General features: G+C 41.4%; 1 protein-coding gene across 4 annotated transcripts in view; it reads right to left on the bottom strand.

Moving 5' to 3' along the window:
• MTR (5-methyltetrahydrofolate-homocysteine methyltransferase) overlaps nt 1-14,211 on the bottom strand; it is a 1,497,716-nt gene that overhangs the window by 1,214,884 nt on the left and 268,621 nt on the right. For all 4 annotated transcript variants that reach the window (XM_073627630.1, XM_073627629.1, XM_073627631.1 and 1 more), the window contains one exon: nt 7,009-7,103. In XM_073627630.1, coding sequence (XP_073483731.1) covers nt 7,009-7,103 — 95 coding nt within the window. The remainder of the gene's footprint in view (nt 1-7,008; nt 7,104-14,211) is intronic.

Genomic DNA, 14,211 nt, shown 5'->3' with positions numbered 1-14,211 from the left:
GTTTAATACCGACATACCTTTGAACCGTAAAACATTTTTTGCATGGAGATTCATGTCTCAATCTTGGCCCCGAGTTGGCATGAAGGTGGGGCAAACAATCCATGCTTAAAGACATGGATTGTATTCTTCTTCCAACATAAACATGAACTTCCGTCATCACCAAATATGTACAATGGTAAATGTTAACCACTTGCGACCTGCTCACGCAGATACACTACTTGTACGTCAGTCCGTAAAAGCAGGCTTGCAAGCACCCGCAGACTCAATGTCCGCCGGCGGCCCGCGATCACGGCAAGGAGAGGCAAAATGGGGAACTGCCTATGTAAATAAGGTGATTGCCCGTTCTGACAGGGGACATGACAGATCTTCTATTCCCAGTGATTGGGAACAGCGATCTCTATCCTGTCCCAGGCAGCCCATCCCCCTACAGTTAGAACACGTTGAGGTAACACACTTAACCCCTTGATCACCCCCTAGTGTTACCCCTTCCCTGCCAGTGTCATTTATACATTGATCAGTGCATTTTTATAGCACTGATCAATGTAATAATGTCACTGGTCCCCAAAAAGTGTCATTTGGGGTCAGATTTGTCCTCCGCAATCCCGCTAAAAATTGCAGATTGCCGCCATTACCAGTAAAAAACCAAGAATAAATAAGTCCCGAAATCTATCCCGTAGTTTGTAGATGCGATAACTTTTGCGCAAACCATTCAATATATGCTTATTACGATTATTTTTACTGAATCTTAACTGAATGGGCATGTGAAAGGACCAACTGTTGATAGGGAAACATTCTCTGCTGTGTAATACGTGCCACTGGTGCAAAACAATAATTCCCAATAATTAAAGCAGATATAATCAACTTGTGGTGTTTGCTGCAGCTACAGTTTTCCACTATTTATAGTGTAGAAAATTAAGAGTATACCGTATATACTCGAGTATAAGCCGACCCGAATATAAGCCAAGGCACCTAATTTTACCACAAAAAACTGGGAAAAAAACGTATTGACTCGAGTATAAGCCTAGGGTGAGAAATGCGCAGCTACTGTAAGTAGAAAAGAGGGTCAACAATGCCCATTTGCACGCCTCACTGTGCCCATTTGCAGCCATAGGTCCCTCAAACTTGAAACTTGGCAGTTAAGGGTTCCTAGATGCCTCCTAGCCGCAGCCACTTGGTGCTAGGAACGCCAAATTTGGCATGCAAACCTAGTGGAACTAGCACTACAACATATTCAAAGCTGGGGTTCCTAACACCAAGTGGTCCCAAGATACGGGGCCCCAAAGTCGGTTCAGAAAATGTCAAGCACTTTTCGGCAGCAGAGAATGACATTTTTTGAACCGACTGTGGGGCCCCATATCTCGGGGTCACTTGATGCTAGATAGGTTGTAGTGCTAGCTCCACTGGGTTTGCACACCAAATTTGGGGTTCCTAGCACCAAGTTGTCCCGAGATACGGGGCCCCAAAGTCAGTTCGGAAAAAATGTAATTCTTTGCACCAGAAAAGTGCTTGACTCGAGTATAAGCCAAGGGGGCACTTTCAGCACAAAAAAATGTGCTGAAAAACCCGGCTTATACGCGAGTATATACAGTATATACAGATAGGTAGCTGCGCTAACCCCCAAAATGTATTATTGTTTTTATTAACGTGCCAAATAACCAATTATCCCATCTATGCTCAATAAATATATACTTACTATACTTACAAGCGACTTCTCCAATCCATGATTGTGGTCACATCAACATGCTCAATATATTCACTAATCCTCAAATGTGCATACAAAGTGATTAAATACAAAAAAGTCCCAGTGATGATTTCTTCATAAATTGGCCCCATGTGCCAAATGTAGGTTTATGTTGAATGATCCAAAAACACTTGTAATTCAGCACCACCTTCCAAAAATTACACTCACCAGAAAGCGGAAATATAAAAGCCTGATTAATGCCTGGTTCTGTTGGTCCTCTATGTAGGTAGATCAGAGATTTGCCCAGCAGATACAGCCATAATTATTTCACGTGCCTCCACCAATTACCATTCTTATATTGATAGATTAGATATTCTTAAAAATATCAGATTGTTCACTCACATTTAAATTGTGCCTTTTGACAGGCACTGAATCTATCCAGTGTTCCAAAACAAGCCTGTGCACGCTGTTCTGTTTCAGGAAGTTCTTGTGCGATTCAAGCCTCGATCTCAGTGTGGTTTAGGGGGCCGGATGTGGCGTCAGCCTCGCTCCACTAGCCTCAACGCATTTTGCACATATGCTTCATCAGGAAGCTAGTTCTGCCATTTTGCTTATGGTATTTATGCCCTTACTTGATTTTGCCAATCCAATCGGCATTCCGTGCAACAGGAGCCTGCTTTCGGCCATTTTAACTACTGTCGCTTCTCACCCATCCTTTGCTTTACTTACTATCACCCCATGTTCATAATAAGCTGGAAATATTAGCTCTATTCCCTCCATACAATACAGTAGCTCTATTCCCTCCATGCTAATTTTTGAGAGTTGAAGACACTTAAATACCAAGACACATTTTAAGGCTAAAGACAGGAGTGGATATATTCCTTACAGTAGTTGCCACCATCTGCAGTGGAAAAGGGCTATACCAAAAGGCCAATTCATTAGAATTGAGCACAATTGTGACCTTATGAAAGACTACTGCTCAAAACGGACATACTAATTGAAAGATTTCTAAGGGTATTGGAGGAAGGAAACACAAGGGACAAAGTAGGAATTATAGAGAAACCACGCTCAAAGATAGATCAAGAGATCAAAATGAGGTACCCTTCATTACAGGGTTCAACACAGAACATAAAACCTTGGAGGGAATTATAAAGAAGAAGAATTGGCCAATTATTTGTAGGGACCACCATTTAAGCAAAATTCTGCCTTCCAAACCAAAATTAATTTATAGAAGAGCAAGGAGAATGAAAGATGGTATAGTAAAAAAAGTACTGGACCCACCTAAAAAAAAAAATGATAGAAACCTTTTGGTCAAAAAACGTTACAAGTGTGGTAAGTGTAAGCCCTGTAGGACCATCAAAAAGGAATAAGAACAACAGAATTTGAATCCAATCCGACTACGCAAAAATACCAGATTAAAAAAAAAAAAAAAAAAAAAAATGTACTGGCCTCACGTACACAGGGCAGTCAAAAACCTCTTTTGAACTCTGGAAACTGACAGCTGAGACCCCTGCAGACAGCATGTGGTGAAAATTGTGTTTCTCCCATATCTTACAGGTTCCTCTTTTAGCCGCTTATATAACGAAAATGTGCCTAAACTCAGGTTGCAGCTTTTACACGAGTTTACAAGCACCTATAAGCATTTGGTATTACAAATGTCTCTGAGTGTCCATCCTGAACCCTTTTTTTGCGTTCCAAAAAATGCTTCTAAAACAACTGCCTAGAAAACAACTATAAACGACCCTGTGTACATGTACTGATAAAGATAACAGAGGAGAGTTCAGGGGCAGCTGAAAAAAATGCCCAACTGCTCCTAAATGTCCATTTACCAGCAGCAGTGTACATGAGGCCTTACATGTTGTAGTACCCAAGTCACCTACATGCAGGAGTGCAGTTGTTGGCTTCAGTATGTGGGGTGAACAAGACAACTTTCTATTAGAATAGGTGAACATATAAATAATATTAAAAAGGGGGTTAGACATCATAGTGTTTCTAATTATTTTAGACTTAACCGCTTAAGGACCAGCCGCCTTCATTATACTGCGGCAGGTTGGCTGTCCTGAGCGATTCACCATAGGTGTTCGTCGGCCGCTTTAAGAGCGAAGAGATATAGATATATTTATTACAAGTGGTTTGATATATTTTACTATGTTATTTTAATACATTTGTATATTGGTAGTGTGTATACATAAATGTTATGCTTTTTAAAAAGGATTTTCTACAAAAGACTTTTAAAGACTATTGAAAATAATGGGTATATGATAGATCTGGTAAGATTGTAAAAGCCTATCCAGTCATTCCATTGTAGCCTGAACACATAAATTTGCACGGAGGGAATAGACCTACTGTATTGTATGGAGGGAAAAGAGCTAATATTTTTCTGATTTATGACTTATTATGAACATGGGGTGATAGAAAGTAAAACAAGCTGGGGATGGGCGAGAAGCGCCAGTAGTTAAGATGGCGGAAACCCGATTGGATAGATAAAATCAAGTAAGGGCATAAATACCATAAGCAAAATGGTGGAACTAGCTTCCCAATGACGCATACTATATGTGAAACGCGTTGAAGCTGGTGGCGCACCGCTGACGCCACATCCAGCCCCTGACCCGCACCCAAATCGAGGCTTCAACCACATGACGACTTCCTGAAACGGAACGGTGAGCACAGGCTGTTTTTGGAACGCTGCATAGACTCTGTCGGTCAAAAAGCACAATTAAATGTGAGTGAACAATCCAAGAATGGTAATCGGTGGAGGCACATGAAAAATTCTGCTGTATCTCTGTTCTATAGGAGGACTAATTATATATACACACATTTTATAGGAGATATAGATATATATATATGAATGAGAGAGAGAGAGAGCGAGAGAGAGAGAGCGAGAGAGCGAGAGAGCGAGAGAGCGAGAGAGCGAGAGAGCGAGAGAGCGAGAGAGCGAGAGAGCGAGAGAGCGAGAGAGCGAGAGAGCGAGAGAGCGAGAGAGCGAGAGAGCGAGAGAGCGAGAGAGCGAGAGATTTCTGTATCTCACATAAGTACACCCCTCACATTTTTGTAAATATTTTATTACATCTTTTCATGTGACAACACTGAAGAAATGACACCTTTGCTACAATGTAAAGTAGTGAGTGCACAGCTTGTATAACAGTGTAAATTTGCTGTTCCCTCAAAATGTCTAAACCGCTGGCAACAAAAGTGAGTACACAAAAAAGTGAAAATGTCCAAATTGGGCCCAATTAGCTATTTTCCCTCTCCAGTGTCATGTGACTCGTTAGTGCTACAAGGTCTCAGGTGTGAATGGGGAGCAGGTGTGTTAAATTTGGTGTTATCGCTCTCACTTTCTCATACTGGTCACTGGAAGTTCAACATGGCACCTCATGGCAAAGAACTCTGAGGATTAGCAGGACAGGTTCTACTCAGAACAGGTCTCGCTATGGTCAGCCAAAGAAGTTGCGTGCATGTGCTCAGCATTATATCCAGATGTTGTCTTTGGGAAATAGATGTATGAGTTTTGCCAGCATTGCTGTAAAGGTTAAAGGGGTGGGGGATCAGCCTGTCTGTGCTCAGACCATATCCCATACGCTGCATCACTTTGGTCTGCATGGCTGTCATCCCAGAAGGAAGCCTCTTCTAAATCTGATGCAAAAGAAAGCCTGCAAACAGTTTGCTGAAAACAAGCAGTCTAAGGACATGGATTACTGGAACCATGTCCTGTGGTCTGATGAGACCAATATAAACTTACTTGGTTCAGATGGTGTCAAGTGTGTGTGGTGGCAACCAGGTGACGTGTACAAAGACAAGTACAGTCAAGCATGGTGGTGGGAGTGTCATGGTCTGGGGCTGCATGAGTGCTGCCGGCACTGGGGAGCTACAGTTCACCGAGGGAACCATGAATGCCAACATGTACTGTGACATACTGAAGCAGAGCATGACCCCCACCCTTCAGAGACTGGGCCACAGGTTAGTATTCAAACATGATACCGACCCCAAACACACCTCCAAGACGACGACTGCCTTGCTAAAGAAGCTGACGGTAAAGGTGATGGACTGGCAAGCATGTCTCCAGACCTAAACCCTATTGAGCATCTGTGGGGCATCCTCAAACGGAAGGTGGAGGAGCGCAGGGTCTGAAACATCCACCAGCTCTGTGATGTCGTCATGGAGGAGTAAGAGAGGACTCCAGAGGCAATCTGTGAAGCTCTGGTGAACTCCATACCCAAGAGAGATAAGGCAGTGCTGGAAAATAATGGCAGCCACACAAAATATTGAAACTTTGGGCCCAATTTGGACATTTTCACTTAGGGGTGTACTCACTTTTGTTGCCAGCAGTTTAGACATTAATGGCTGTTGGTTGAGTTATTTTGAGGGGACAGCAAATCTACACTGTTATACAAGCTGTACACTCACTACTTTACATTGTAGCAAAGTTTAATTTCTTTAGTGTTGTCACATAAAAAGCTATAATAAAATTTACAAAAATGAGGGGGTGTAGTCACTTTTGTGAGATACTGATATAACTATATGGAATCTCTTAACATTCAATGCTGTATGGAATATAAGATGCTTGAGAACAGTTCAAATTCCTTTGAAAACATCAAAACTTTGCAAGAGATACTTTATTGCAACAGATGCATTAAAAAAATACAGTAAATGGTCATTCACTCAGCAAGTTAAAGTGGAGCTCATCTTTTGGGTGGGATGGGGGGAGCCCGTACCTGGTTTTGACAGGTACCCGCTTCTCACTTCTGGCTCAGTTCAGCCCTCCTTCCATCCCTCGCAACCTTCTGGAACATTTCACAGGTCTCAGAAGACTGCTGCCCATTCAGAAAGTGCAGTGCATGCGCAGTAGGAAACCGGCTGTGAAGCCGAAAGGCGTCACTGCCAGTTTCCCCTAGTCAAGATGGCAGTGCCAGCACCCTATAGCTGATTGAAGTATCGGCTCAGGCAAGGAAACCGCTGGATGCCTGGACATTCAAGTGCCCTAATATTAAGAGACAGCAGCTACAGTATTGGTATATCTTCCGGAGTTCTTAAAGCAGCTTAATCTTTATGGCTATAGCCACTTTTCAGCTAAATGTTCTTAAAACTAAACACTTTTTTGCATATATTTTTTTAAAGCTGAAAGAAACTCCTAAATATAGTAGGAGTCCCTTAAAAAATTAAGGGATAACAAAATATGGGAACACTAATGCCAACCAACTTTCAGATTTTTATAGGCAGATTACAAAAATTAAAGTGCCATTAAGATGACTGCTGTAGGCTACACAATTCTTTCTTTACATTAGTCTTAAACAAGGAAAAACACTTTAAGTGAGTACTAGTCATCTTACCATAGTGGTATAGCATGCGATATACTAATTACAAAAGCTTCAACTGTCTGACCAGAAAGAGTTCGCCCACTTTTGTCTACAATGGTTCCTGAAACCTATAAAAGAGGGGGGGAAAAAAATATTTTTTTTACAAGAAGTATACATAATGATGCTTTGACATGCATTTGCTACTGCCACATAAGGTGTTGCAGTACCATTGATTTTTTTTTTTCTGCACATTAACACAATGCAGTAGTCTACCTGGGCCCTTAAACATTTTTTTCTTAATTGCCTCCTGACCGGTCATTGTAATAAAATGGCTTGACAGGAGACCTAATGTTTTGAACCAACTTTAAAATAGGGAATGTAGGAGCAAGGCACACCTCAAAAATCTGAGATACTGCTGTCAGACAGTGTAACGCAAAGGCAAAGGGCATACAGACACACACAACTGAGTTGAAGAGGCTAAGGCTGGTCATACATTATACAATTTTCCTTTAGATTTACCAAAAACTATATACAGTAATATGAGGTAAAACCTAATCAATACTTTCAATTTGTATCCAATCAAGCAGGCAACTACATAGATTAAAGGAAAATTTACAGAAATTGCACAAGAAAATTGTGTAATGTATGACCAGCTTAACACTGCACCATGAACCTCTGGCAAACATCTGCCAGACATTTAAAAATTCTCTGCTCAGGGATGTCTGTAGATGTCAAATTCTGCCTGTAAATGTGTGTATGATGACCCCCACCACCATAGAACTTATACAACCCCTGTGTATACATATGTTCCACACCCTCAATCTCCCAGAATTTTGGCCTAAATTTATGAAAGTCTTTATTTGCTACATTGTATAACAAAAAGTAATTTTTTTTTTCTCTTTTTAATTCTTTCCCCTTTAGATGAGTAAATATATTAAAAATATTTGGGAGACTACACAAGGTATAATACGGTATAATACGGTGGTTTTATCATCAGACATTTACTCCACTAGAACAGCGCCACATCCACATTTGAGAATATATATATATTTATTAAAAAACCCATTTGTGATATATGGGATCAAAAAGTTTTGATTTTTTTTTTTAGCACGCTAACAGACACCAGCACAAGGCTGCAAGCAGTCACAGGGAGCACGGACCTTCATAAGTCAGGAGCTGTGCAACTGGTGCTATTCTGACCACGTCTGCGATTTCATAATTTACAGTAAGTTAGAACAAAGAGCACATTCATTCTGCATGAAACTGGGCAAATTCTGCCACAGAGACATTTGACATGATTCAGCAAGTTGGTGGCGATGATGTAATGAGTCGTTTGAGGTGTCAACTGTTGGCGTGTTACAAAGCGTGTGTCTTGAAACTTTTTGATACCACCTCAGATGTTACACAAGTCTTTTTATTGGAGTGACACTAAACAAAATTTAAAAACATACACAATTACTACTTTTTGGCCTTGTAATCCATTCTTCTTGAAGGCAATGCCTACTGTGTTTTGTGGTGTTCTTCTGCCTCTTTGTACTACCAAACCTTTCCTTTCCCAAGTCACTCCAGTTTGTTTGGAATGAGCAGTGCATTAATCTATGCACACTACAAGTCCCATAGCCTCTGGTGAACGTCAAGAGCAAGCAAGAGAGGGTGGCTATGTTCCTTAATACTATGTTGAACAAACGTACACACTCTTTGAAAGTGGGTTCAATCAGAAAAGCAGGAAAAAAAAAAAAAAAAGGATAATTGAAATTTGGAGGAGGCAGAGACAACAGAAGGAACTTTGAGTAATGCATACTAGAATTTTTTTTTTTTAATTTAAATCACTGGAAGGGGTTAAGCCAAACCCCTGAAAAAAAAAAAAAACCCATACCATAATTCTCCCCTCCACCAAATGATTTGGACTAGTGCACAAAGCAAGGTCCATAAAGACATGTAATGTATGAGCAAGTTTGGAGTGGAGGAACTTGACTGGCCTGCACAGAGTCCTGACTTCAACCCCACAGAACACTTTTGGGATGCATTAGAGCAGGTACTGAGCCAGGCCTTCGCCTCCACATTAGTGCCTGACCTCACAAATGCGCTTCTGGGTGAATGGTCAAACATTCCCATAGACACACTTCTAAACCTTGTGGACAGTCTTCCCAGAAGAGTTGAAGCTGTTATAGCTGCAATGGGTGGGCTAACTCAATATTGAACCCTACGGGCCAAGATTGGGATGCCATTAACCACTTAAGCCCCGGACCATTTGGCTGGTCAAAAACCAGAGCACTTTTTGCGATTCGGCACTGCGTCGCTTTAACAGACAATTGAGTGGTCGTGTGACACGGCTCCCAAACAAAATTGACGTCCTTTTTTCCCCACAAATAGAGCTTTCATTTGCTGGTATTTGATCACCTCTGTGATTTTTATTTTTTGCGCTATGAACAAAAAAATTCGACAATTTTGAAAAAAAAAAAAAAAAAAAAGACGAATTGTCTTACTTTTTTCTATAATAAATATCACCAAAATATATATATATAAAAAAAAAAAAAAAAAAATCTTTTTCCTCAGCTTAGGCCAATATGTATTCGTCTACATATTTTTGGCAAAAAAAAAAAAAAAGAAAGCAAGCAGCGTATATTGATTGGTTTGCGCAAAAGTTATAGCGTCTACAAAATAGGGGATAGTTTTATGGCATTTTTATTAATTATTTTTTTTACTAGTAATGGCAGCAATCAGCGATTTTTATTGTGACTGCGACATTATGGCGGACACGTCGGACAATTTTGACACAATTTTGGAACCATTGGCATTAATGCAGCGATCAGTGCGATTAAAAATGCACTGATTACTGTAAAAATGTCACTGGCAGTGAAGGGGGTTGAAGGGGGCAGTGTCCTAGTTTGTGTTCTAACTGCAGGGGAATGTGGACTGTGCAGGGAAACTAACAGATCGCTGTTCATACTTTGTATGAACAGACGATCTGTCAGTTCTCCCTTCAGAGAACCGGAAACTGTTTACACACACAGTTCCGGGTTTCCCGTGTACCCCGAGCAATCGCAGGAGCCCAGCGGTGATCAAGACCGCCGGGCACCCGCATTGGCTCGAGGGTCGAGCACGCCGCCCTAGTGGCCACAGGGCGAAGCGATGTTACATAAGGTTGTTTCGCCCAGCTGTGCCATTCTGCCGCAGTACAACTACAGCGGCTGGTCGATGTGGGGTTAAAGTTCACGTGCGTGTAAAAGGCAGGTGCCCCAATACTTTTGGTAATATAGTGTATATCTGGCCTTAGTGAAGTGGGTCTTCTTCCACGAGGCCCCATATGTGCTTACATGCATTTGTTCTGGTAGCGTGCTCCAAGCACAGTGACTGAGCCCTCATTGAGAGCCCTGGGTCTTGTACTAACAACTCAGCAATCAGTAGGCCCGGTTCAGGATCACCAGATCGCTGTGACAGCCTTTGATCGGCCGTCACATGGATCATTCACTGTTCAGCCCACCCCAGGTTTTTTTTTTTTTTCTTCTGTGATTGGAGAAAAAACAAAAATAGGATTTTTACGTCATACTTGCCTGTACAATTCCTTTCTTTGAGTACATCATGGGACACAGAGTCAGACTAATATTCATTACCAGCTGGGTTATACTTCATCATTAGGTGAATGGACGCTGGTAGACCAAAGGTCTTCAGACAGGAAGTGATCCCCTATATAACTCCTCCCATACAGGAAGTACTTTATTTTTGTAGCAAGCACTAAATCTTCCAAAAAGAGGGGGGATCTCTGTGTCCCATGATGTACTCAAAGAAAAGGATTTCACAGGTAAGTATGATGTAAAAATCCTATTTCTTTTTCATACATCATGGGACACAGAGTCAGGCTAATATTCATTACCTGCTGGGACATCCCAGAGCAATAGCCTTGAGGGGAGGGAGATACCCTGCCAAACAATAGCCATCAGAACTTATACGGCAGCCCGCAGTCCACTACGGCCGAAAGCCGAATCCTCGGCTGCTGGAACATTCACTTGATAAAATTTTGTGAATGTATGCACTGAAGACCTTACAAATATCGGAGCCACAGATACCGGATGCCGAAAAGCCCTGCAGGTTCCTACATCCCTGGTAGAATGAACTCTCACCCTAAAGGGAGGAGCTTTAAGTTTCAGACCGTAGGCCTGAATGACCAATTGACAGAGCCCTGCTGGGGGAGGGAAGAGTCAAGACCGTCCACATAGAGCAGTGAGACGGACGTGACAAAAATCCATCCTCATGGCAGGATCCAGGGGAGGCAGCTAAGATGGAAGTCATCTTCCATCAGTAGTCATACGGACGCCCAGGGCATGCACTGTTTCCATCAACTGCATGCCTGTATCACGCCGAGCAGCGCTGCCGGGAGCTCCCCATTCCTTAGGTAATGCCTTGTGGTGTTGCCTTATATTGCACTTCCATTAGTGCCATTTCCATCTTAGCTGGCTCCCCTGGATCCTGCCATGAGGATGGATTTTTGTCACGTCCGTCTCACTGCTCTATGTGGACGGTCTTGACTCCTTCCTCCCCCAGCAGGGCTCTATGGGTAGTGTAGTAAACAGGGATTCCTCGGACTCCCGCGCATGCGCTCTGGCGTCCTTTTCGTCCGCATCGAGTCGGTGATGTCAGGCGCTGGCTCGATGGAGGAAAGATAAGACCAGCTTGTCTGGCTGTTTGATCAGCCAGAGCCGGAGGGCCAGACTCCATCGAGCGGCGTCTTTCACCGGTAAGTTCCACAGCTGTTTAAATCATTTCTAGATTACCATTCCTGAACACTCTATTACCTATTTGGTACTTTACATGGAAGCTTCATTAGAATACCCTTTGAACCCTATTCACTGTCCAATTCATTTTTATCAGTACGGGTTCCTTTCCAATTGGTACCCTATTCACTATTAATCAAGATTTTTTGAGAGACATTTGTCCCACTTAATATTCAATAAGTTTGTAATCATTTCATCCTTACGATTTCTTGACTTATTTTATCTACATAATATCCCTCGCAAAATATATTTTTTTGAGTCTCAGTTACTTCCATATCTGCAATCCCAGTTTTTTTCATTGAGATTTAGTCTTTTCTTTTTATTTATTTTTAGCATTACTCCCAGCAGTTAATCTCGGTGTAGGCAGTCTAAGGCTGAGTTTGATCTCATGTGTTCAGTATTATACTGCCCTCAGTGAGTATTTATCATTTGAGAGATTTTTTCCTATTTTATACTCACTACACAATTCTCATTTTTACATTTTTCTTATTAACGACACAACTAAATTAATATAAATTCTTGTTTTACAATCTCACCTTTCTGTCCTCTATGACTGCAAAATGACTCCCTTGTGTATGGGGGATGTTACGGGATTGTTGGGCCCAGCTTTTGTTTGTCTTTGGTGGGAACTTGCTGTAGGGTGAGCGTTTTTGTCCGTGATGTCTGTGAGGTCTGTTTCAATACTACACTCTCATTAAAAACAATTATATATGTATTTTTTGGTAACTCGTAATTCTGTCTTTATATCTGTTTTATTTAGTCCTTTACGCTACCTTTGTCCTGATTTGCACATACCCTGAAGAAGCAATCAGCGAAACATGTGGGGCTAATGTGCAATGTATTGGTTTGCTGTAACCTACTAAATCCTTGTGACCACTATATCATTGTCATTATTGTGAATGTTTGTTTCTTTGGATTTTTTAACTTTGCTAAAATAAAATTATTACAGAATATTTTTAAACAAATGTATTCCTCTGGGACTCTTTTTTTTACTTTGAAAGATTTTTTATTGAGTTTTTCAATATCAGAGACAGGGTTAAAACAAATAAGAAAAAATATAAACAAGGATAAACAACAAGTAGGAATAGGAAGCACAGAGCCAGAGTGTTCGTATTCAGAACTTCAGTAAGATGTACATACAGATGCTTATGTATACTTGTACTTGCTAGTCCATATTACCCAACATTTGTCGAATTTATCACATTTAAGTGAGTTGATTGCGAAGACGGTCAAATGTGTAGTTTTGTTGTACTTTTCTGATCACATCATTTACATTGAGCGTTAGGGTGCTTTTCTAGTTTTGAAGTACCAGGGACCTAGCAATTAGTAGTATATGGGTGACTACGTGTCTCATGGTGTGGGGGAAGTTTTCTAGTCCTATTAGTAAGATAGCCAATGCGGGATTTGGGGATGTGAATATTCCTGTATTGGACGAGATGTGTTGAAACGTTTGGTTCCAGAAGCTAGTGACACTGGGGCATTCCCAGAACGTGTGGAGAAGGTGGCCTTTGTGTCCACATTCTCTCCAGCATAGGGGTGACGTGTTGGGAAACATTTTTGCAATTCTGCATGGGGTGTATTGCCATCGGTTAATCACCCTTATTGAGGATTCCCAGTGACTGATACAGTCTGAGGCATGTTGTATAGTTTGAAACACGAATTTCCATTGATCTCCAGTAAGCGTTTCTCCTAGGTCTATGTCCCACCTTATATGCGCTGAGGATTTTTTGAACACTTTTTTGTTCTGTAGCGTGTTGTAGTACAGTGATACGCCCTTATTGCATTTTGATCCTCGAGTGAGGTGTCGCCATATGGAGGTCGGGAGTTTGAAGGTATGTAGTGGGTTTCTTTTCATTTAGTGAGATACTCGTACACACGTGAAGAGCATATGAGGTGGCATATTATGTTCTTTCATAATGTGTTCTGCCGATTGTGGAGTATTGTTTGTGAGAAAGTCATGTGTACCTTTGTTATCCTATGGGCAGGGAATGCTTTCAAGGATAGCATTGGAATATTAGCTTCAATCATACTTAGAGTAAGAGTGAAATCTATGGTCTCACTGTTACTAAGTGTGCGTGTTAGGAGGAATCTCCAGGCTTGTAGTGATATGATGATAGTTGGGGGTAAATTTCTGAGATTCCAAGTTATCCAGCTGTCTCCTAAAAGGACCGTCTGTAGGTCTGGTAAGGGAGCTAGAGATTTTTCTATGTCTACCCATAGCGGTATATCAGTGTACGAGAACCAATATTTGAGTTGGTCAAGTCTAGTTGCCCACATGTAATCATGTATATCTATTAGGCCTGCCCCCCCTGCAGATTTATGAGGTATTAGATTGGGTTGTGAGCATCTTGCTTTTTTGGGTCCCCATAAGAGTTTCCAATGAAGGTTAGAGAGGGATTTAAGATAATGTGCCGGAATAGCTAGTGGAAGCACTCTGAACATGTACAATATTTGAGGGAGAATC

This window comes from Aquarana catesbeiana, linkage group LG04 (genome assembly GCF_042186555.1).
Source record: "Aquarana catesbeiana isolate 2022-GZ linkage group LG04, ASM4218655v1, whole genome shotgun sequence".
NCBI classification, from domain to species: domain Eukaryota; kingdom Metazoa; phylum Chordata; class Amphibia; order Anura; family Ranidae; genus Aquarana; species Aquarana catesbeiana.
Note: the sequence above shows the minus strand (reverse complement) of the source record. Positions and strands in the feature narration are given on the sequence as shown.